The sequence below is a fragment of the Crotalus tigris genome, unplaced genomic scaffold (genome assembly GCF_016545835.1).
Source record: "Crotalus tigris isolate CLP2741 ecotype Arizona unplaced genomic scaffold, ASM1654583v1 scf7180000017588.1960692, whole genome shotgun sequence".
NCBI lineage: Eukaryota > Metazoa > Chordata > Lepidosauria > Squamata > Viperidae > Crotalus > Crotalus tigris.
In genome coordinates, this window is record NW_024096494.1 from 948,865 (window position 1) to 973,491 (window position 24,627).

At 44.4% G+C, this 24,627-nt stretch overlaps 1 protein-coding gene across 3 annotated transcripts in view; it reads left to right on the forward strand.

Annotated features, from left to right (window-relative positions):
- Positions 1–2,551: 2,551 nt before the first annotated feature.
- TRIM24 (tripartite motif containing 24) overlaps positions 2,552–24,627 on the forward strand; it is a 66,359-nt gene continuing 44,283 nt past the window's right edge. Inside the window, exon 1 of one of the 3 annotated variants that reach the window (XM_039362236.1) lies at positions 2,552–3,337. In XM_039362236.1, the coding sequence (XP_039218170.1) occupies positions 2,953–3,337 (385 nt within the window). In that variant the 5' untranslated portion in view covers positions 2,552–2,952. The remainder of the gene's footprint in view (positions 3,338–24,627) is intronic. The other 2 variants (XM_039362228.1, XM_039362245.1) reach the window with 2 other exon arrangements.

Consider the following 24,627-nt stretch of genomic DNA (forward strand, 5'->3'; position numbering starts at 1 on the left):
AGCAGAAACCTAATAATTATACTTGTAACAACTGGTATATTCACAAATCCAAACAAGATCATTAATATATGCCGGTCCTACATGTAGGTTAGGAATTAGATTTTTTTTGAAGACTTTATTTTGTGATGATTCTTAATTAACTAAGGAAGATAATTGATTCCATAACACTGAAAGTTTGCCTGATTTTATGATTTCTATGTACCTGGAAATGGGCTACAAATTACTACCCCTTAAGTCTTAAAATAATTTTTGACTGTAGGACGTCAGCACCCCCCTCCCTCCAGAATGATATATTTTGGGGAATATTAAAAAAAGGCAGGATAGAATATTTCCCCTAAAGGAGAAATGGAGAAAAAAAATTGGCAGAAAGCAGCCCCAGTTTCCCTGCCATAGGGAAACAGCTTCAAGCTAAGAAACCTGAAGAGGCTGGCCTTTAGGAATGCAGATTGTGGTAATCCATTCAGAAAGACTGAGCCACCTATTCATAAGCAAAACACCATCAGCCACAACCCCTAACAGAAGGCTTGAGCTGGTGGGATTAGAAAAACAAAGACTCCAAAAATCTACATCCCTCTTCCAGCTCCAAGGACAGGACATGGTCTCCCAGCCACAATGGGAGTCAGGCAACAATAATTAGAATACCAAAAGGGTCTATGAAAATTCTCGGTCATCCAGTTATCCCAAATATGCGTTTTTCCATGAAACAACTGGACTTCCTTGTGTTTTTCTTTGAAAGAGGGGTCCAAGAGGCCATCTATGTCAAAACTGAATAGCCCTCTCTCAACAGAGGGGGAGGGATACGACATAATCTATGTTCAATCTACAATTCAGTCCTTTCAACAGTTCCAAGAAGTCTCCACACACATTTGCACCACTCAGGAGACCCTGAGGACACAGATAATCCTCCAAGTAGCATTAATGACTCTCTAAAAGAATGCAAATGAACAGTTGTCTGCAAGGAGTATAAATCTTTTCATTCCCCACCATCCAGTCAGAGCTGAAGAAGTTTCTTGGATGAGAAGTGAAACATCTGCAAAGAAAAAACAAGAAAGTCCAGTTGCCTCATGAAAAAAGCATCTTTGGAATACTAAAAGGGCTGTTGCTGTTGCTGGTCCTGCTCATCAATAAACAAGAACCTTCTTTCTTAAGCAGCCTCCATTTTATTTCCAGCATCTTAGCCTCCATTTTATTTCCAGCATTTTACTCCCGGCTTGGAACTGGACCTGATTTTTCTTTCAACATGACTTTTCTCTTAAGTTACCTCTTCTTTTGAGATTTTCAAATTGCAAAGTTATAATGGTGATAACTTTTAAAAAAGGGAAAGGGATAGAAAAGCAAATGGTTTAAGGGATTAGAATCAGACTGTTGGAAAAATTCTTTTGAAATCAAATAATTTAGTCTTGTTAGTCATGATTCATGTTAATTTAAATGGAATCCAATCATAACAATATTCTGTGATATTTGATTGTATTTAAATGGATTTCCTCTTAAGTTAGAACAGCATTTGAGCAGAATTCAATTTAAAATATATAATTCTGTGCAGAATTTCTTGAAATCCCAATGTTACGGCAGCCCAAGAGAAAAAAATAAATAAATATACATAAAGTACAGGCTACTCCTAGACCAATTCCTTCTGGAGTAGCAGCTCAGATAATCTGGGCAAAACAGAACGATAACCATAGTTTGCTTGAGTGCAATTAAGTCATGTCTATTCTTAGAGATCACATAGGTAGATTTTTTTCCCCGGGACAATCAGCTCCTAGTATGGTGTTCCAGGTCTTCCAATAGTGCATTTATTGCCACCATTCACTTTGCTGCTGGTCATCCTCTTCTATTTCCTTCCATTTTTCCCAGCATTAGTAAGCCAGATAAACCATGGTTTATTCCCTAGCATATTCTGGATTTAGAGGGCATACTAGTCAGGAGTAGGCAACCTTGGCTCTTTTATGACTCATGGACTTCAACTCCCAGAATTCCTGAGCCAGCCACGCTGAGGGGGAAAGGAGAGGTTTCCAAGCTAAGCCATGCTGGCTCAGGAATTCTGGGAGTTGAAGTCCACGAGTCATAAAAGAGCCAAGGTTGCCTACCCCTGCACTAGATCATAAACTAACCGTATGGACTGCATTGTCATAAAAAGTTATGCTAAAATGTGGTTAGTTTAGTTTGTGCATACTGTTTCGGCAAACGATCTGTGTTATTTTTTCTGATAATGCAGAAGATTTTAATCGTTTTATTTAGTTTAAAAATTATCACCAGTGATACCAATGCCAACGTTTCCTTTCTCAGCAATAATGGAAAATCACTAAATCAAGCTTAATACAAAGTAGTGTTTTAGGAAATTGGAGAGTTGGTTCACCATTTCATTACATTTTACACTAAGTGTAAAAGAAAAAAAATGCTTATGGGGCGAAAAGAAAAACTCGAGGGCGGGACAAATGAAAGGGCGGTACCCAAACCGACCAAACAGGAAACTAGGAGATATTCAGAGGGCAGGTAATAACTAAGAAAATACGGCAGGGAGCGTGGCTGAGCTGAATGAAACGAAAGAATTACGCTCTCCTGAAATGAGAATGTAGATACGAGAAAACGCGCCTAAAAACGAAAAACGCTCAGAGGCACTGGAACCCGGAGGATAAAAGGGGAGGAGTTTGCCTTGGATGATGAACAGGGAGGGAGTGTGGCACTGGAGGAGCGGGTTGCGCCTCTGACACTGAAAGGCTCGCCAAGGGGGCGGGGCCCGGGAGGCCGTTGGCGGCTTTGCTGCGAGCGTGAGCGCTCTCTTCCGAAGTTCCTTCGAGAGCGGTTAGAGGTGGCAACGGAGTGACCGCTGAGGAGGCGGGGCTCCACCGAACGCCCGGGGGAGGGCGGCAGTTGCCCTGAGGGGGCTTAGCGCCTGGTGTGGTTGCCACTGGCAGCTTTTGCCACTGACAGCTTTTGCTTCTCCTATAAACAATGGACGAGTCCCCTATGATAGCTGGGCCCTGCCTGCCTGGTCCGGTCGCCATGGGTGGGGAGAACGAGGCTGAAAGCCGGCAAGGCCCTGCGGACCGAGCCAACGGAGAGTCGCGGCTCAACCTCTTGGACACTTGTGGGGTGTGTGGGCAACATATTCAGAGTCGGCGGCCTAAGCTACTTCCTTGCCTTCACTCGCTGTGTCTGCGTTGCCTGCCCTCTCCTCATCGCTACCTCATGCTACCACCTCCCTCGGCCCCTTCGCCGGGCGGCGGCGGCGGCCCCAAAGATCCGCCGCTGCCGCCGCCGCCACCGCTGCTTCAGCCGTCCTCGGCACCTTCTTCACCAGTCTCCACGCCGCCTTCGCCGTTGCACTGTAATCCGGGTAAGAGAAAAGACGCGCTTGGCGGTCCCTGAAGAGGGCGAGTGGGGACGGAGAAGAGTGTTTTGCGGGCTTGATTCTGCTCGGTGGTTGCCACCCAAAGGAATAAATAATTCTGTGCCGGGAGTGGAATTAGTTGGCCAAAAGAGCAATATTCCTTCCGCACAAGCCTTCCTCCTGTCTCTGAAGGGGGAGATAAGGCATCATTCTAACATCTTGTTAAGACAGAGAAGTCCCGGGATGGGAGATAAGTCTTGGAGCTCAGCCGTAACAACTGGGATCTTGGTTCCGTGGAAGCCCCGTATTATGTCCACAAGCGTTTAAGAGTTAGACGTCTGCTTTGTCAAAGTAAGCCGAGTATGCAGAGAGGCGGAATTGGCTTATTCTGTTTGCGGCCAACAGGCAAAGATTGCATCCCATGAGTAGGGTTAGTAGGAAAAGCAAACAATAGTCCTGTGATTCCGACCCTTTCAAGGCTGTGGAGGCAAATCCTTTATTGAAGGTAGAAGCTTTCTGTTCCTCAGCACAGTTGCGCTCTTAGACTGAAAACTTAATGGGATTTGAGAGATGAGATGCTTAGATCCAATTTAAAACTCCGCCTTTTGGAAGGGAAACCATGATTGATGGCAACTTCCCATTGTTTATGCGCTGCATCCTGTGTTTAATATAGGTGTGAGCCAGGAAATCCCAAGATGGCTTTATATGTTCAAGTCAAGTACTTAAGTTTAATGGCATATTCGAAAAACTATTTATGCTGTTAATTTCTTCTAATGGAAGAATCGTTAGAAATCTACACTAATAAACATTTAGAGATATACTAGCATGTACCATATTCACTGTTTCATGAACTGAGGGTAAATGCCCTATTGTAAGACACTTCCAGTTGTGGGAGATTTCTTGGTACAGTAGTTTTATTTGTGTTATGTATAGGATTCATTTTCTTTTCCCTTAGTTTCATTGGCTTTGGCTCTTTTTGGGTTGCCAAAAGAAAAATGCAGTGATTTTCTGAGACATCTGTACAAGATAGATTTTGTATGTGTAACTTTATTATTAGATAACAAAAATGTACATAGTCTTTTTTCTTAAATATTTGGCTTATAGTAGAAACAAGGGAGTTGTGGAGGGAAGACTTGGGGATCTGTGATGGAGTAGAATATTGATTCTTATTTGTATTATAAGTTTATTAAGTTGTTATATCATTTTGGAATTTATTTCTATTACTCTATTACTCTTCATATGCATAAGTATTTTTTGGTATATCACATGATTTGTGTATCTGATTTTAGGTACTGAAAATTCTATATATGCCTTTTATGCTTAATGTTAATAAACATGATTAACTTTCCATCTAACACTATCTACATTTTCATTTCAAATATCTACACATTTAAAAGTTACCCTATTGATTCTTCTATCGTGTTTTGTAGATTTTATGTCATCGCATGGATTTGTCATATTAAATCTTAATATATTTGAATTACTGCTACAACATTTAGTTTTTCCAAACATTCATATTTTAAACTTAATGCTGAGCCAGTGCATGTGGAATTGGAAGGCATTTTTTTACTAGACAGATCTCTAAATAGCTTAGACTCTAAAATCTTCAGATTGTAGCAGATAATGTAAGTAAATACAGTTAAAGACCTGCACGGTAACAAGTTAAACACTTGTTAATAAAATGAACTCTGTTTATGCGGAAAGATATAGAATCCCAGGAAATTAAGCAAATACTTTTAAATCATGCTAACTGTATAATTATTAAACACATATCTATTTGATAATTAAAATATGTTTGTAAACTGATTTCTTTGTGATGTAGCAAACATGTTCCTATTGGCAGCCATTACAAGCTTTTAGTATGAATAAACCCTCACCTTCATAAAAAAAAAAATGCCTGAAATCTTGTGAGATTTTGGCCAATTTTGCACACAGGAATTTTTAATAATTTTATGTGATTGATTTCATGTTGCTAAGCTTACTTTAGGGATATTTTCTGATCCTGTTATTAAAGGATATCTCTGTATTAAGTAGAACATAACATTTAATAAATATTTTCCATTGTAAGCTTTAGAAATATACAAATCTTTTTCTGCAATTGCTTTTCAAAATGTGAAAGCATTATGCTCATTATATAATATCTATGAGACACTGAAATATATCCCTACTCATTAGAAGGTCAAATTCTATTGGATGTGATAGAGAAATTGGAGACTTATATCTGGCCAGATCTAACCCTATTCCTTATAAGGTCCCTAAATTATTTTTGCTTCTTTTTTTGATTTTTTTAAATATATGAGGGTTTGTGGCCTGTGGTCTTTATAAAGCACCCAGTCCTAGAAACCTTTATGAAATTTATAGTGAAATTCAGCAGCAAAACTGCTGATTTTCAGTAACAAGTTATTATTACATTAATTTGATTTTTTTAAAAAAAATATGCATACATAAAAATAATATGACATTGACACTTAGCCAGCAAAAGAAAGAAAAAAAGAGGCTACAAAATATTCAAAAAATTTAAACCCAATTGCTGAAAAGTCTTCACTATTCCTTTGTTTAAAAGCAATATTAATTTAGATGTTTATAGGCATCACAAAATACCAGTTGTTGCAAATCAATTATAGAGGTATGCAAAATAATACTTTAAGTGTTCCCCATGCATGAAAAATCCACAATTCTTGATAATGATTAGATTCCAAATCCTGGGAATATAGCCAAACATATGCCTCCTCAACTAACTATGATTTACCTAAACCAGTGGTGGCGAACCTATGGCACGTGTGCCAGAAGTGGCACTCAAAGCCCTCTTTGTGGGCACGCGTGCCGTTGCCTCAGCTCAGCCTGCCCCCGCAGGCCTCTCATCACCAACAGCCCCCCTGGGAGGAGAGTTGCCCCTGGGTCCGACCCTCATGGAGCAGCGCAGCCAAGGACATGGCAGCCAGGCAGCAGGGACAAGACTCCACCCTTGTGCCCTGTCACGCGCAGATGATGCTGCGGGACATGGGTGAAGGGTGTGGCTGCCATTGCATTGCAGGGCCGCCTGGATGATCTGTGGCAGGCCGTGGAGGTGGTAGGTGGCTCTGGAGGTGAGCAGGGGTGGGGGCAGGGCAGGCGGGGTGGGCCGGTTTTTGGGCACTTGATGTCTAAAAGGTTGAGCAATTTGAAAGAAAAGATTAGACAGATCTTGCTGGGAAAATCTTGTGTTGGTCTCTAGGAGTCAAAAATGACCTGTTGGCACATAATTAGCAGAATAAAAGAAAAGATAATGCAAGCAAATAATATAATGTAACCCAAAAAACTAAAGTGATACATACATTTATTGTAAAGATATGTGACACTGTGTTTCAAAAGTAATGGAACTGAAGTGAAAGGAGTTTGTTTTGCAACCTTGAGGTAATAACATTGATTGTTACTCCTAACTGCAGCTATTTTTACTACCCTGGCTATTACCACCTATTTTCTGTATCCCTGAAAAGAGAGGAGAAGGTACTAGAATCTTCTTTTCTGCTCCTCTGTATTGTCCTGTGAAAGTGATCCTAGAATGTTTTTTGGTCATTATATATTTATTATTATTTGTTTCATTTATTTCTCATTTATTTCTAAGTTGTGCTATGAGAACTTGTTATCCTGAAAATATCTAAATAATTGAATATAATTAAACGAAGAAATGATAATAAATGACATAACAATTGTTGGAACTTATCTAAACCATCAATACAACTCTCTTCATTGAGTCATTTTCATGTTTTACTGAGATTAAAACTGGACAGAAATAAGCAGCAGAAAGACTTTAGAGTTTACGTGAAATCAGGCCAGAACAGTCAAGTATGAAACTTTGGCAGCTATGTGCCTCTGTGTTTCAACTTGCCTTTAGATCAGCGGTTCTCAACCTGTGGGTCGCGACCCTTTCACAGGGGTCGCCTAAGACCATCGGAAAACATATATTTCCGATGGTCTTAGGAACCGAGACATCGCTCTCTCTGTTGCAGCCTCACTCTCTTCTATCTTTTCCTTCCTACCTCCTGCGAACTTGCAATACCCCTCAAGCCTCACGTTGCCTCCCGGAGGACTCAGCTGTTCGGCGGCCAGAAGTTGGAGCCGCTCAGCTGTTGGTCGGAACGCCCACGGAGCTGACACCCACGCTGCCAGGTAGAACAGCACCGGTCGCTCGTCTTCTTTGCTGCCCCGCATGTTGTCCTCGGCCCCTCCCCTGCCCGTTCATGTCGAACCCGTGGGGGCTTGATAGGGAGAGAGGGAGGGAAGAAGGAAGGGACTCCTCCTCCTCTCCTAAGGTTCAAAGCATGATCAGCTTCCCAAGGGCAGCACAATCCCAATTCATGTGTTTCTGCCATACCTCCTTGGCGCTCCCGGGAACAGGGTGGGTGGAAGAAAGCTTGGCTGGGCTAAGCAAAGAAAAGCCATGGAGCCGTGATCTAAGATCGCAGGCAGGCCGGGGAAGGGGGTGAAGGGGATTGGGAGAGAAGAACCGCCAAGCTTGTTCTCGTCTTTCCCAAGGACCTCCTGTGCTACCTTGCAGGAACACCTGGTTTCAGATTTACACTGCAAAAGTTTTTCTTGCACAGAGGAGAGAGGAAAAACAATTGCGGAATACTCGGGAATCCCTTGCAAGGTACCATGTACCTTGGTGCTTATTTCCTAATGCCTTCCCCCCGTGTTTTCTGCTCCACCCCAAATTTGCCTCCCTTTCACTCTTCTTACGCAGCCATCTACGATCTTAATATTGCCCTCAGTCTGTCTCCCTTTCAACACCCCCTAAAATTCTTCATTCAGGCAGGCTTCCAGAATTCAGCTGGCAGGATGCAGGTAACCCCTCCCCCCTATCCTGCCGCTTCCCATGGCACCGCACCACTCTGCATCCCGCGCCTCAAGCCTCCATGGCACAGGACTGCTGGCATGGTCCCCAATGCCCACTGACTCGCTCCCCGCTGCCGGCGACCATGCAAGTCCTGGCAACTGCTCCAGCCTAGAAGCAGGTGGCTGGGAGGCTGCTGCGGCGCCAACCTCCTGCGCCCATCAGCTGGCGACCCCCAAACTTGCGCTTGTCAGCTGGGAGGTCTGGCAAGGGAGTCTTGGACGGTTTGGCTCCCCCACCCCTTTATTTACTGATCTGCCACAAGCTCGTGCAAACAAGCCCCAAGGAGAAGTGCAGGGCCAAGGTAGAAAAAAAAGCCTGGCGAAATACTCCCAAGGGGTAGCGTCGATCTGTAGCGGGAGGTGAAGGGGCCGGGCGGGTGGGTGGGGGTCGACCAGAAAGGAACCGGCTCTGATAAGGGCGAAAGTTGAGTGAGGTTTTCCCCCTCGCCCCTCTCTCTGCCTCCCTTTGTGCAGCGGCATCTCTGGCTGCTGCCTTCCCAGTTGCCAAGAAAGGGGAAAAAAAGCCGTGAGCGAGTTCCCCTTTCTGCCTCATTGTTTAAAGCTTTTTTTTAAAACGGCCGCTCATTCAGAACTCCTCGGGGCTTGTTTGCATGAGCTTGTGGCAGATCAGTAAATAAAGGGGTGGGGGAGGCAAACCATCTAAGGCACTTGCACCCTGAATGTGTGGACGCTGCTTTCATGACTTGCCACCACCGCCTGCTCTAGCAATGCACTACTGCTGGCTGAGCTGAGCTGCGGCGCTGAGCTGGTCCCCACACTTCCTGGTTGCCCGGCTGCGCTCCGCCCCCAGCCGCCCTGCTCCATGCCGGAGCCTCCCCCGCGCCGCCCAGCCTGCCTCCCTCACCATTCGAGGGCATCTGTGTGTGTCTCCAGACCTTACTGGACTACCATCCCCAGCAGCCCTAAAAAGCACTGTGGAAGAGTGGGGAATGCTGGGAGTTGCAGTTCATCACTATCTGGAAAAACATGACTTTCCAAAGATCCTTCCTTCCTTCCTTCCTTCCTTCCTTCCTTCCTTCCTTCCATCCATCCATCTCCTTCCCTTCCCCTTCAATCTCTCATTCCTTGCTTGCTTCCTTCCTTTCCCCCTCAATCTCCTTCCTTCTCCATCTCTGTCCCTTCCCCTTCAATCTCTCTCCTTCCTTCCTTCCTTCTCTCCCTCTTCAATCTCCTTCCTTCTCCATCTCCTTCCTTTCCCCTTCAATCTTCCTTCCATCTCCATCTCCATCCCTTCCCCTTCAGTCTCCTTCCTTCCTTCCTTCCTTCCTTCCTTCCTTCCTTCCTTCCTTCCTTCCTTCCTTCCTTCCTTCCTTCCTTCCCCTTTCTTCCCTCCCAACATTTTTGAGCAAGGAAGAGTAATCTTCTCCATCAAGCATTGCTATATTGTTTTTGTGATTAATCACTATGCTTTAATTATGTTCAATTCATAACAATGAAAATATACCCTGCATATCAGATATTTACATTATGATTCATAACAGTAGCAAAATTACAGTTATGAAATAGCAACGAAAATAATTTTATAGTTGGGGGTCACCACAACATGAGGAACTGTATTAAGGGGTCGCGGCATTAGAAAGGTTGAGAACCACTGCTTTAGATAAAAGGGGTGGGAGGTGTTACTTTCAAGTGGGTAGATGGAGAAACAAAGCTTCTTCAATTCAGCTGCAGACCATGGGAGCATGAAGCCTTGTCAAGGATACCAGAACAGGTGTGGATTTGAAGCAGAGGGTTCCCATAACAAAGTGATTTGTTGATATGGATTACGTAAGACATTGGGGGTTTGGCTGGGAAGTTTACTGTTTAAGTCTAATGGGTTTGGGAACCTCAGAGTTAGTTTTGCTTCGACATAACCACGCAATGTATTCAATAAACTTTTAAGATTTTCAAAAATGAAATTAATCTGGAGTTTTATTTGGATTCTCAAGCTGGATGTTGACAACATTTTACTGATTACTGCTTACAAGATTTGCCATATTTTAGATGTGAGCACAGTCATAGAATAGTTTACGTCTGACTGATTTCCACTTACCCAGCCTGCTTACTGGTATTTTTGGAGGTGTTCTACGCATCTTTTTAAAAAATGAGCTCCATTTTTAAAACTATTTTTGTACTTTCTTCTATTGTCAACATAGAGAAAGCATAAATCACAAAATAAGAAGACTACAAACAGAGCCAGTATGGTTACTGGGTTTTAATTACTTTATTGAGGCTCTAAAGTTATTCCCCAGGTCTCAGTCACAAGAAACATAAAGTTCCAATAAGTCTGAGTTTGCAGAACCAAGACACGAAGTTAAAGGCACATACAAAATTCAATGGCAAGGCATAAGTTCACAAAGCACAGATGAAATCCGAAGTCCAGGCAAAGTCCAAAGTCCAAGCATGATAATCAAAGCCAAGATCCAAGTCCAGAATCCAAGGCCCAATCATAAGATCAGCAAACAACGTACAGGTTTGGAATCATGAAAGCAGGAGTCAGAAAATCAGAACAGACGCTCAGCAGGAAACAGACAATTTGTCTCCAACTTTGTTTTGCTCCATGCGTCGGGCTAAATAGTCACCAGCTAGTGCAGGGGTAGGCAACCCAAAACACTCAAAGAGCCACTTGGACATGTTTCCCACCAAAAACAAAACACTGGGAATCGCAAAACCCTTTTGATGTCTAAAATGAAGATAACACTGCATATATCCTTTTTTACCTTTAATATGTGTGTGTGTGTGTGTGTGTGTGTGCGTGTGTGTGTGTATAAAATAAAGGTAAAAAAGGATATATGCAGTGTTATCTTCATTTTAGATGTCAAAAAGATCTCTCTCTCCCTGTCTCTCTTTCCCCTCTCTCTTTCCTCTCTTTCTCTTCTCTTTTTCTTTCCTCTTTCTCTCTTTCCTCTAACTTACTCTTTCCTCTCTCTTTCTCTGTCTCTTTCTTTCCTCTTTCTCTTTCCTCTCTTTCTCTTCTTTCTCTTTCCTCTTTCTCTCTTTCCTTTCTCTTTCCTTTCTCTTCTCTTTCTCTTTCCTCTTTCTCTTTCCTCTCTCTCTTTTCTCAATCTTTTTTCTTTCCTCTTTTTCTCTTTCATCTCCCCCTTTCTTTCTTTCTTTCTTTCTTTCTTTCTTTCTTTCTTTCTTTCTTTCTTTCTTTCTTTCTCTCTTTTCTCTCCCTCTTTCCTCTCTTTTTCTCTTTCCCCACTCTCTTTCCTCTCCCTTTCTCTCTCTTTCTCTTTCCTCTTTCTCACTTTCTCTTTCCTTTCTCTCCTCTCTTTCTCTCTTTCCTCTTTCTCTTTCCTCTCTTTCCTCTTTCTCTCTTTCCTCTCTTTCTTTCCTCTTTCTCTCTTTCTCTTTCTCTTTCCTCTAACTTTCTCTCTTTCCTATCTTTCTCTCTCCCTCTTTCTCTCTTTTCTCTCTCTTTCTCTCCTTTCTCTTTCCTCTAACTTTCTCTCTTTCCTATCTCTTTCTGTCTCCCTTTTTTCTCTTTCCTCTCTTTTTCTCTCTCTCTCTTTTTCCTTTAACTTTCTTTCCTCTCTTTCTTTTTCCTTTCTCTCTTTCCTCTTTCTCTCTTTCCTCTCTTTCTCTTCTGTCTTTCCTCTTTCTCTCTTTCCTCTCTTCTCTTTCCTCTTCCCCTCTTTCTCTTCTCTCTTTCTCTGTCTCTCTCTTTCTCTTTCCCTCTTTTTCCTCTTCTTTCTCTTTCCTCTCTCTCTTTCCTCTTTCTCTCTTTCCTATCTTTCTCGTCTCTTCCCCCTCTCTCTTTCTTCTCTTTCTCTTTCCTCTCTCTTTCTCTTCTCTTTCTTTTTCCTTTCTCTCTTTCCTCTCTCTTTCTCTTCTCTTTCTCTTTCCTCTCTCTCTTCTCTTTCTTTCCTCTTTATTTCTTTCCTCTCTCTTTTCTCTCCTCTTTCTCTCTTTCCTCTTTCTCTCTTTCCTTCCTCTTTCTCTTCTCTTTCCTTCCTCTTTCTCTCTCTTTCTCTCCCTGTCCTTCCAAGTGAGAAGAGAGAGAGAGAGAAAACGAAAAGCAGACTGCGCTGAACGGACGGGAAGGGGAAGCAGGACGGGAGGCAGCAGCGGCACGGCGGCAGCCACTGCAGCATCATGGGGTCCCCGCCGCCCCCGGCCTGGCTGCCCCATCCTCAGCTGAACAGGCAGGAGGGGGAGCATAACGGGAGGCAGTGGCTCCCGGCCACCGCCCCTGTCATGTCCTCAGCTGAACGGATGGGGAGGGGGAGGACAGGAGGCAGCAGCTACGGCAGTGGCCACTGCAGCATTTTCGGAGTCCCCGCCGTCCCCGGCCTGGCCACCCCCTCACCGATTCTCAGCCACTTTGCCGTCGCAAGAGGAGGGCGCCAAGGCCAGGTGCACCTTGGGCGGCCGCCCCGGAAACTGGGAGTGCCGCCGCAGGGATGAGGGTGGGTCCTGCCACCCTCGCAGCCCAAGGTGTCCTCCTGCAGCACTGAGGGCAGTGGCCACTCCTCAAAAGTGGCCAAGGAAGGTGCCACCGATGGGGCCGAGGTGGGGCCGGGTGGCGGAGAGCCCTGCAGCAGCCAGGCGAGCTTCATGCCTGACTTCCGCCCCGCCCAGCCTGGGGAGACATGTGGCTGGCTCGGCTTCCCGGGGAGCGATGCCCCCGCCCCAGCCATGACTGCCGCCCAGCTCGGTCTGGGGAGATGTGGCCAGCTCAGCTTCCTGGGAAGCGATGCCCCCGCTGGCCGCCGCTCCAACCATGACTGCCACCCGGCCCAGCTTTGGGAGACCTGTGGCCAGCTCGGCTTCCCGGGAATTGATGCCCTCGCTGGCCACCACCCCAGCCATGACTGCCGTCCGGCCCGGCCTGGGGAGACATGGCCAGCTCAGCTTCCCAGGGTGCAGTGCCCCCGCTGACTGCCACACCAGCCATGACTGCCGCCCAGCCCGGGGAGACGTGACTGGCTCGGCTGCCCAGGGAGCGGCCGGGGGACAGCCCAGGAAGTGATGCCCCAGCCGAGACTGCCACCTGGAACAAGTAAGCCGGGGGCGTGCCACCTGCCCCATAGCCGCTTCGTGGCAGTGCTCCATGGACTCAGAGCCTCCCCCCTCCCCCCACCACTGACCCTCTGTCTGCGGCTCTGCTGCTGCTTGGCCAACGGTCACGCCGGCTGGGCATCGGAGGGGCTGCTCTCCCTCAGGGCCACGGTTTGTGGGAAGGCTGGCCCGCTCAGTGGAGGCTCGGGCGGGCCGCTCCCAGTGGGGATCTTGGGGCTTCCCTGCACGACTCCCCAGCCATGTTGCCTCAGATGGGGCCATCCCGGGAAAGGAACTTCCTGGCCGCCCTTCTCCCAGGGGATTGGGCACCCTGGCGCAGGGCCAATCAGGAGCCCTGCGAGGGGGCAAGTCCACATGAGAGAGAGAGAGAGAAGAAGTGCAAGTGCCTCTCTCTTTCCTTCTCTCTCTCTGAAAATGGCGGAGGAGGCTCCAGAGCCGCAGGGAATGGCTCAAAGAGCCGCATGCGGCTCCGGAGCCACGGGTTGCTGACCCGTGATCTAGTGCATATCATTAGGAGGGGTGAGGCTGTCTCCTTGAGAGTAGCTTGCTGATCTTTCTTGCATCTTCCTCTTGCCCTGTGCACCCTGGGAACTAGCAGAGGAGGCAGTTCCTCATCCCCACTAATTGACTGTGCAATGTCCCTTCTCTGCCCTGCACTTCTGGCTGGTCAGGCAAGCCTCCTGTTTGCAGCTGTATCTCTTCTGTCTCTTCTTCAGCCAGGCATTTAGTTGGTCACTCCTCTGGCAGCCCTTCCAAGGTTTCTGTCCTCTCCACCTCCTCTTGCTCATCCATTCCTGCTACAGTCTCCTGCATCTTCCTGACTCTCCTCCATGCCTCTAAAATCTCCATAGCTGGCTCTTCCTCATTGTCTGAGCCAGCATCCAGAGAAACAATTATAGGTTAAGCATCAATCTAGAAAGTAGGAGACTATGACTATCATGGTTCCGACAGAGACAAATAAAACAGAACTCCATGGCTTGAAAGTTCCTCAAAGAACATGTTTATTAGTTACAAAGTATTAGCATGGTCAAAAGTGAAACCAAGTCTGAATACACAAGTAACAATTGCCCAATTACAAAATTAAAGGTCCTACTTACAAAACTATGCAAGCAATTACGTTCCCCAATATACTTATTTGGCAGGAGTTTTATGCAATGCCCAGTCCCTAGCCTCAGGAGCAGTAGATGACCTTGGTTTCCAAGTGACAGAAGATTATTTTGACTAACGAAGCACCTGGGCAACCCTCCTCCCTCTGTTCTGTGTGGCAACCTAGAATGAGAAGAAAAAATGGCTGCAGCCATGCTCATTGTAGAGTTGACACATGAGTTGTAGTCGCATCTTAAAGGTGAAAGGCAGCTGAGTGATCTTGGGCCAGTCACATTCTTTTAGCCCAACTCGCTTCACAGGATTGTTGTGGGGAAATAGGATGAGAAAAATGTATTGTATATTTTAACTGCTTTAAGTTATTTGTAAAATAATAAAGGTGCGATATAAATAAATACCAATAGAAAGGATAAAGATTAACATACTGCAGAATATATCTCAAAGATGGCATGGGGAAAACAAAGCTTGTTAGAGAAGCATAGATAAGGAATTGTATCCAGTGGCACACAATCCAGAGCTTTCTGATATTAGACTCACAAGGAAAGTGATGTTTGTTGATATCCCGCTCCCTTATCATATCCTACATTAATTTTTATGTAGTACAATCTATATATTTAATCTTCTTGGAAACCTTTGGAAGAGAGATGAAAGTGAATTGATTAAAATTGCTTGCTTTTTTGCTGTGCTGCTAAAAGTCTTCAGTGAAGCAAATACCTTTTTCATCACAGGGAAAAGGTAAACTGAAGAAATAAAGCTAAAATACTGAAATTATTGAATTTTTAAAGCTATATATGACAAAATATTGACTCAATGCCTATCCTAAAAATATACGTAAACATATGTTCTTTATATCACTGCTATTTAATGTATTTGTCAGTTTAAATGCTTATCTTAAGAAGAAAATTTAAAAAGAAAGAAGTGAGTATAATAAGTGAAGAAAATGAGAGATTACAAATATTGCAATAGACAAAATTTGATGAAATCCAGTGACTTTTGACAGCAGTAGCTATCTGCAAAATGTAGCCAGTCTCCTGGAAAATGCACTGAACTTATCACTTAGTAAAATATACACTGTTGTCTGTAGATGCCAACACAAATATTTTGCAGTTAGTAAGGTTATCAGTTCTGTTCTCCATGAATGATAGATTAGCATGCAGAAGTGTAGGATTGACCATCTCAGTTTCAATATCTGGCCAGAAACATAAAGTAATCAGTCTTGTAAAGGAATATTATTATACTTCTGTGTCAACACTATAAAGATGAAGGCATCCAAGTGTGCCAGGGTAAATGCCATTTTCTGTAATGGTACAGAAATATAAGTATACATAAATGTATATTTAAGAGTAGTGAAAAGTCAAATTGATGTTTGTGGCTGTGTTCTGTTAATCTTCTATATATATCCTATAAAGTTCAAAACTAACATACATGTAATATTTACTAAATTTGGATTATAAGATCCTAATATGGAAATCCCCTTTAAGGATTACTGCCTTGTTGTGGCGAAGGGGCTTGTGTAACTCAATGAAGCTATAAGCTAGGCCAGGCAGGGCCACCCAAGACGGACAGGTCATAGCAGAGAGTTCTGACAAAATGTGATCCACTGGAGAAGGAAATGGCAAACCACTCCAGTATCTTTGCCATGAAAACCCCATGGACAGTATTAAAAGGCAAAAAGATATGACACTGGAAGATGAGCCCCTCAGGTCGGAAGGTGTCCAATATGCTACTGGGGAAGAGCAGAGGGCTAGTACTAGTAGCGCCAGAAAGAATGAAGCGACTGGGCCAAAGCCAAAAGGACGCTGAGCTGTGGATATATCTGGTGGTAAAAGGAAAGTCCGATGCTGTAAATATTTTTTCTCCATAGGAATCTGGAATGTAAGATCCATGAATCAAGGCAAGCTAGACGTAGTCAAAAAAGAGATGACAAGACCGAACATCGACATCTTAGGAATCAGTGAACTAAAATGGATAGGAATGGGTGAATTTAACTCAAATGACCATCAGGTATACTATTGTGGGCAAGAATTCCTCAGAAGAAATGGAGTAGCCTTCATAGTCAATAAAAGAATAGGAAAAGCAATACTGGGATATAATCCCCAAAATGACAGAATGATCTCAATTCGAATCCAAGGCAAACCATTCAATATCACAATAATCCAAATCTATGCCCCAACCACTGGTGCTGAAGAGGATGAAATTGACCGGTTCTATGAAGACCTACAGCATCTTATAGAATTAACACCAAAAAATGATGTCCTTATCCTCATGGGGGATTGGAATGCTAAGGTAGGAAGCCAAAAGATAACCGGAATAACAGGCAAGTTTGGCCTTGGAGTACAAAATGAAGCAGGGCACAGGCTAATAGAATTTTGTCAAGAGAATACGATGGTCATAACAACACTCTTTTCCAACAACCTAAGAGACGGCTCTACACATGGACATCACCAGACGGTCAACATAGAAATCAGATTGACTATGTGCTCTGCAGCCAAAGATGGAGAAGCTCTATACAGTCAGTAAAAACAAGACCAGGAGCTGACTGTGGCTCAGATCATGAGCTTCTCGTTGCAAAATTTAGGCTTAAATTGAAAAAAGTAGGGAAAAGCACTAGGCCACTCATGTATGAACTAAATCATATTCCTGATGAATATACAGTAGAGGTGACAAATAGATTTAAGGAACTGGATCTGATAGACAGAGTGCCTGAAGAACTATGGATGGAAGTTTGCAACATTGTACAAGAGGTAGCAACTAAAACCATCCCAAAGAAACAGAAATGCAAGAAAGCAAAATGGCTATCTGAGGAAGCTTTGCAAATAGCTGAGGAAAGAAGGGAAGCGAAAGGCAAAGGAGAAAGAGAAAGATACACCCAATTGAATGCAGAATTCCAGAGAGTAGCTAGAAGAGATAAGAATGCCTTCTTAAATGAACAATGCAAAGAAATAGAAGAAAACAACAGAATAGGGAGGACCAGAGATCTCTTCAAGAAAATTGGAGATATGAAGGGAACGTTTCATGCAAAGATGGGCATGATAAAGGACCAAAATGGCAGGGACCTAACAGAGGCAGAAGAGATTAAGAAGAGATGGCAAAACTACACAGAAGAACTATACGAGGATGAGCTTAACGTCCCAGATAACCACAATGAGATGGTTACTGACCTCGAACCAGACATCCTAGAATGTGAAGTGAAATGGGCCTTAAAAAATTTGAGCAACAACAAAGCTAGTGGAGGTGACAGTATTGCAGCTGAGCTATTCAAAATCTTAAAAGACGATGCAGTAAAAGTGCTACACTCAATTTGCCAGCAAATTTGGAAAACTCAACAGTGGCCACAGGATTGGAAAAGGTCAGTTTACATTCCAATTCCAAAGAAAGGCAATGCCAAAGAATGTTCAAACTATCGCACCATTGCACTCATTTCACATGCTAGTAAAGTTATGCTTAAAATCCTACAAGCTAGACTCCAGCAGTATGTGGATCGAGAACTACCAGAAGTACAGGCAGGATTTCAAGAGGCAGAGGAACTAGAGATCAAATTGCCAACATACGCTGGATCATGGAGAAAGCTAGGGAGTTCCAGAAAAACATCTACTTCTGCTTCATTGACTGTGCTAAAGCCTTTGATTGTGTGGATCACAACAAATTGTGGCAAGTTCTTAAAGAGATGGGAATACCAGACCATCTCATTTGTCTCTTGAGAAACCTATATGCGGGTCAAGAAGCAACAGTGAGAACTGGACACGGAACCACTGATTGGTTCAAAATTGGAAAAGGAGTCCGGCAAGGCTGTATACTGTCGCCCTGCCTATTTAACTTATATGCAGAGCACATCATGAGAAAGGCAGGGCTAGATGAAACAAAAGTTGGAATTAAGATTGCCGGGAGAAATATCAACAACCTAAGATATGCAGATGATACCACTCTAATGGCAGAAAGTGAAGAGGAACTAAAGAGCCTCTTGATGTGGGTGAAGAAGGAGAGTGCAAAAGTTGGCTTGAAACTCAACATTAAGAAAACCAAAATCATGGCATCTGGCCCTCTCAGTTCCTGGCAAATAGATGGGGAAGAAATGGAGGTAGTGACAGATTTTATTTTTCTGGGCTCCAAGATCACCTCAGATGGGGACTGCAGCCAAGAAATTAAAAGACGCTTGCTCCTGGGGAGGAAAGCTATGGCAAATCTAGACAGCATACTAAAAAGCAAAGACATCACCCTGCCAACAAAAGTGCGTATAGTCCAGGCCATGGTTTTCCCAGTTGCAATGTATGGCTGTGAAAGTTGGACCATAAGAAAGGCTGAGCGCCAAAGAATTGAGGCCTTTGAACTATGGTGCTGGAGAAGACTCCTGCGAGTCCCTTGGACTGCAAGGCGTTCAAACCGGTCAGTCCTAGAAGAGATCAACCCTGACTGCTCTTTAGAAGGCCAGATCCTGAAGTTGAAACTCAAATACTTTGGCCACCTAATGAGAAGGAAGGACTCACTGGAGAAGGGCCTAATGCTGGGAAAGATTGAGGGCAATGGAAGAAGGGGACGACAGGGAATGAGATGGCTGGATGGAGTCACTGAAGCAGTAGGTGTGAACTTAAATGGACTCCAGAAAATGGTAGAGGACAGGAAGACCTGGAGGAACGTTGTCCATGGGGTCACGACACGACTTCGCAATTAACAGCAACAACAACAATATGGAAATCTCCTTGTACGTAATTCTACATAATATAGAAAAAGTTTAAGACGGGCGTTGAATAATTTATTGTCCAGTCACATATAGTAGTGATTGCTTCTTTGGCTTGCATAGTTTGTTATTGCTTTGGAGGCTTTTTGTTCTATAGCAGATTTGAAGATTGCAGCTTTCAGAAGGTAGTAAATTAAAAATAGATGCCAAAATATTTATAGGCCTTTATATGTCCAATTGAGATGATATTGATTTTCTATGTGCAACATTGGTTAGAGTGACACCTTGTGTGTATTGCTATCTGCAGGAATTAAGCTGAAAAACTGAATTTTTTAAATATATTCTATGAGAAAAAATATTCACAGCAATGCTTGCTCCCCAAAAGGTTTTACGTTTACATTGCTAATTTAATGTATGCACCAAGTTCAGAATTGTCATGAAAAAAATTAAAAACTAATATTTTCATGCCACACTTTTAGCAAAAATAGTGTTAAATAGAGCCTTAACTAGAATGAGTAACAAGCAGTTTCTAGGAAAACAGTCTGATTTTGGAAAATGGAAGTGTTGCCTACCGCAAGGCTTTTCAACCTTTTCACCCATTGTACCACTTTTAGGATATGGCAATATCCGAGTACCACCAGTCGCCTAGCAAGATGTCAAAAACTTGACCAAAAAAGGGAAAAAAGTGATGAAGTACAGGTAGTCCTCGACTTACAACAGTTCGCTTAGTGACTGTTCAAAGTTACAATGACACTGAAAAAAGTGCCCCCCCCAAGCCAGAGCCGAGCAAGACACCTGCCTGCCCACCTGGCAGCACTCTTCCTCCTGTCCGAGATTTTCATTGTTGTGAGCATTTCTGTTGAGGATTGGCAGCGGGGGTGGGGTGGGGGTGTTTGGTTTTTATTTCCCCCATCTGCTGGGTGGTTGTAGCAAGTTTTGGTCACTTCACATGATCCTGGGACACTGTGACCGTCATAAATATGAATCAGTTGCCAAGCATCTGAATGTAAATCACAAGACCCTGGAGAGGCTGCAACATTCCAGCTGATTGGCGCTTCTTCTGGACTCAGCAGAAGCACTAGGATCAGCGCCAAGTTCCAGTTGGAGCCTGGCGCTGATCCTGGCGCTTCCACTGAGCCCTGCCAGCCTTGCAGCTCCAGCCATATCTCGCTCAGCCTTGTGCATTGCTGCCACCAGTTCAGCTCATTCCCCTCCCCCGTTACCACTTTTCTAGGATGGTCATGTACCACCTGCCAGGTGCAAATGTACCACAGGTGTACCCATACCACTGGTTGAAAAGCCTTGGCCTAACAAACTAAATAATACAAATGTACAGAGAAGAGGCGTTGTCTTACCTGAACGCCTTTTCTCAGTACGGAGATGGAGAATCCACCAATGAGTTTTCTCTGTCTGCCTGCTCTTGAGACCAAGTTAGCCAAACTTGACACGCCCCTGTTGCTAGGAAATCCAGTCTTGACGAGGGCGAAAGTGGCTGATGGTAGAACTAGGTGTTGGCTCTCAGACCCCTAACTCTGACCTAACTGACCTAAGGAGTGGGTGTGGAGTCTCCATCTCCGTACTGAGAAAAGGCGTTCAGGTAAGACAACGCCCCTTCTCCAGTACAGGAGATGGAGAATCCACCAATAGGACATACCAAAGCCTCACTGTCCGAGTGGGTGGGAAACAGATAAGGCCGGTTCTACATCCTCGGAGACCACCTGCTGGAGGACCCTCCAACCAAAGGAGGCATCCGCTGAAGCAAAGCAGTCAATACTATAATGGCGTACAAATGGAGAAGGCGAGGACTATGTCGCAGCCCTGCAAATCTCCTTGATGGATGCCTGAGTGGCCCGTGCCACAGAGGTCGCAGCATTGCGAGTGTAGTGGGCTGTGATATGACTTGGAGCTGGCAGGGAAGAAGACTGATATGCCTCCGTGATACAAGCCCTGATCCACCTGCCTATGGTGGAAGCAGACACCTTCTGCCCCAGGGAAGCCGGGAGGAAGGAAATAAAGAGGGCCTCAGATTGGTGAAAAGGTGCTGTGCATTTGATGTAACTCCGCAGAGCCCTGCGGATGTCCAGTGTGTGCCACTGCCGATCCAAGTCATGGGACGGATTGGGGCAAAAATTAGGCAAAATGACTTCCTATGCCCTATGGAAGAGTAACTTTGGGCATGAAGGTATCTTTGTATCTTCCACCTAGTCCTGGTGGAAGATACAAAGATCATTCCTGGTAGAGAGGGCAGCCAGCTCGGAAATACGTCTGGCAGATGTGATGGCAACCAGGAATGCGACCCTGTGCGATAAGGCCGTAATGGTATAGTAGTAATGGACTCAAAGGGAGGTTTCGTGAGTGTGCGAAGTACACAAGGCAGCTCCCAAGAGGGATGTGGGTTCCTGATATAGGGAAATCCTGCTGGAGGTACATAAGGTGGAATAACAGAGGTAGAAGCCTCCTGTCCAGGCAGTTGATAATGCTGTGCCGCGAGTGCCCGGTCTACAACTTTAAGAGCAGGGCCTCAATGTGGCCATTGGACAAAATGTCTCCGAGTTCTGGCTCCCTGAGTCCAGCTGTCGTTGGGGTGAAGGTGGCCTCAGGGACCGAGTGCGAGGATTCCTGTCCTCAAACTGTGGGCGGGCTGGCAGCTGTGTTCTGATCTGTTGCTGTGGGAGAGGCATCCGCCAAGGACCACACACCCTGAGCCGAGGCCGAGGGACCTAAAGGGAGGTCAAAATCTGGGGCCGCCAAATGATCCGTCTCTGGCCTGGCCTGCCTCTGCGCTCTGGAGAACTCCTTCTCCAGAGCCTGGTGCCTATGGCTGGCTTGCTTCTCCGCCAACTTGGAAGGCTTTTTCAGGGTGGCCTTAGCCTTGTTCTTGAGCTTGCCTGCTGCCTCCTGTTTGGAGGTTTTGTGCCGGCCGTAACTTGAGGATGGGGAGGCGGTGCCCATGGGATGAGGTAGGTTGAATCCTCCATCCTGGTTCAAGCTATCTCAGGAAACCTGAGAGGGAGCTCTGGCAGGCAAGCAGTTGGCGGGAAGAGGAATTGGAGCAAGTAATGTGGACTGCTCCCCTGACCACCTGACCAGTCAATAATTCTCTCTGGGCTTAGGTCATGGCTGTGAGGGCAGGGCCGAAGGCATGGTTGGGACCTGCTAAGGATTCCGCCTGGAGGCCTTAGGTGGCCAGTCAAGGTGCACCAGAAAGTCCAATGAAGCTCGCAGAGGGCCTGACTTGAAGGCCTGGCAGAGGAGCTACTAAAGGAGAGTTCACTCACGAGCTCAAAATGGCGGCCTAGGATCAAAGCTAGCTGAGAATGGCCGAGCACCCTTCTACTCCAGTTAAGGGCTGCAGTAAAACTGATTAGTCTAATTGCTGGGAGTCCTAAAAACCAATCCACGGGGAGAGAGTGAAAAGTGCCCCTATAAGCAAACCACCATTGAGGAATGAATAATCTGCAAAAAGGGCGTGGTCAAAATGGCGGCCGCTCCAAACGCTTCAGGAGGTTCCCTGGAGTGATCTGAAGCTCCATGTGGAGCCAGGAGCCCTTCCGCCGACCCCACTAGCTAGACACTTAATTTTGGCTGGTCTGTGAAGGGAGCCTGCTTTAACAAACAAACGGCTCGTTTTGGGTCGCCAGAGACTTGCCGGCCATTGGGGAAGCTGCCTGAAGCTTCGTGGGATCAGTTACACTGAGGGGCTGGTCGGAGCAGCAGCACAAGGGGTCCCATGAGTGAAGGGAGAAGGAAGGGAATTCATCCAGAGCCCTGGGGAAGGAAAAAAAATGGCTGCAGTCATCCCCCCCCCAACCAAGCCTCAGATTGTCCAATCTAAGGCAGCGCTGATCTCAGCGCTTCTGGAAGAGATGGGGTGTGAGGGGAGGATCAAAGAATCCACCAACCTGCTGAATTTGAAAGGTAAGAGGAGAATCCAACAATGGAAATCTATCTGCTAGCTAATTAAATGGAGACTGTTGAAATCAGAGAGCCAAACCTGACACGTCTTCAAGAGCTTGAGACCAAGTCAAGACTAGATCTCCTAGCAACAGGGGTCGTGTCAAGTTTGGCTAACTTGGTCTCAAGAGCAGGCAGACAGAGAAAACCCATTGGTGGATTCTCCATCTCCTGTACTGGAGAAATGATAAGACATACAAAGGGTCCTATATATTTTTGGTTAATGGTTTAACTATTATTCAGCTAAATTGTTGGAAAATTGATAGGATATTGTTGCTTTAAGTACTAAATAACATAGAATTTATAAATAAATAGCATCTGTTGGAAGTTAAGAGTTCACCTAAAAAAAAAAAGAATTTAATTTTTGGATGTCAAGAAAAGGGGAGAAAACATTACACAGAAATTGAACTCTTTACTATTGTCAGGTCAGGGAAAGAGGATGCGGGATGTGGCAAGTGAAGAAAGAATGGGGGTGGGCAACTTATCTGATCAACTTGCGATCTTGCTGACTTCCCCATTGACTTTACTTATGGAAAGCCAGCAGGAAATATTTCAAATCGTAATCATGTGACCATGGGATGCTGCAACTGGTTGGAAGTGTAGGATGTCTCTCAAGCACTTGAATTTTATTCATGTGACCAAATGAGCTGTCTTCTAGGACCAGTTGCAAGTTCAGATATTTGCTGAACAAATGGTTGTAACTCAAGTATTACTTGTAAGTAATTTCAGAAATGGAGAATAGATCGAAATAGGACTGCTAGGTGAAAACCCATAAAATTAAGAGTATGTACAGTAAGATACAAGCCACCACACCAATATAACATATGTAAGCTTATTAATCATAATTGTATCAGGGCATAGTATAGCAGAAAAGCAGTTTTCAGCAATTTATTCTGCAAAAGTAATTCATTATGCTTGTTGGTTTACTTTCCCAGTACTAGCTTCAGTTTAAGTAAATTTTGTGTTGTGAATTATTGGGGAAAAATTTAATGGAAGTTTCCTCTATTGTTAGGATTATTTTAACATGGTAAGATTTATATATTGATTATCAACTAATTTTCTTTAGTATTACACTATGGAATGTAAGTTATGAATCAAATTTGGTGCATAAAGAGGACTGTAATATTTGATATAAAATTTGCATTCTGATATTTTCCCCCAGCTAATGATTTTGATATGGGCGAATATCTTTTCTTATTGTGTCATATGCATTTACCCAGGAATATTGTGAGTTGTAATTCTGGTAAATCTGGAGAAGATGTTACAAATTACAGTAGTATGCCAGTAACTATCCGCAATGAATCTTGGAATATAATTATGGAGATATTAATAGCACCTAAGATTATGAATACCCTGTTTGGTAATTGAAATTTGTTAATACTGGGATAGATCAATAATAGCCTAGAAGTTTACAGATAAATCAGAAAATAAATCAAAATAGTATTTCTAGGCAGAGTTGTAAAATGCATATTTCCAAATGGTTCAGAGGGTCATATTTTGACAAACCCATGGTAGAAGATAGACTTCTAGTGAGCAGCAACAAAATAATTTGACCGAGGCAGATATTATCACAATGTTGGTTGTTGCCATCGTAGCAGTGTAGTGTAGTCTTACTTTGGTCATTTATTATTTGAAAAATTATTCTATTGAAACATAAACACAT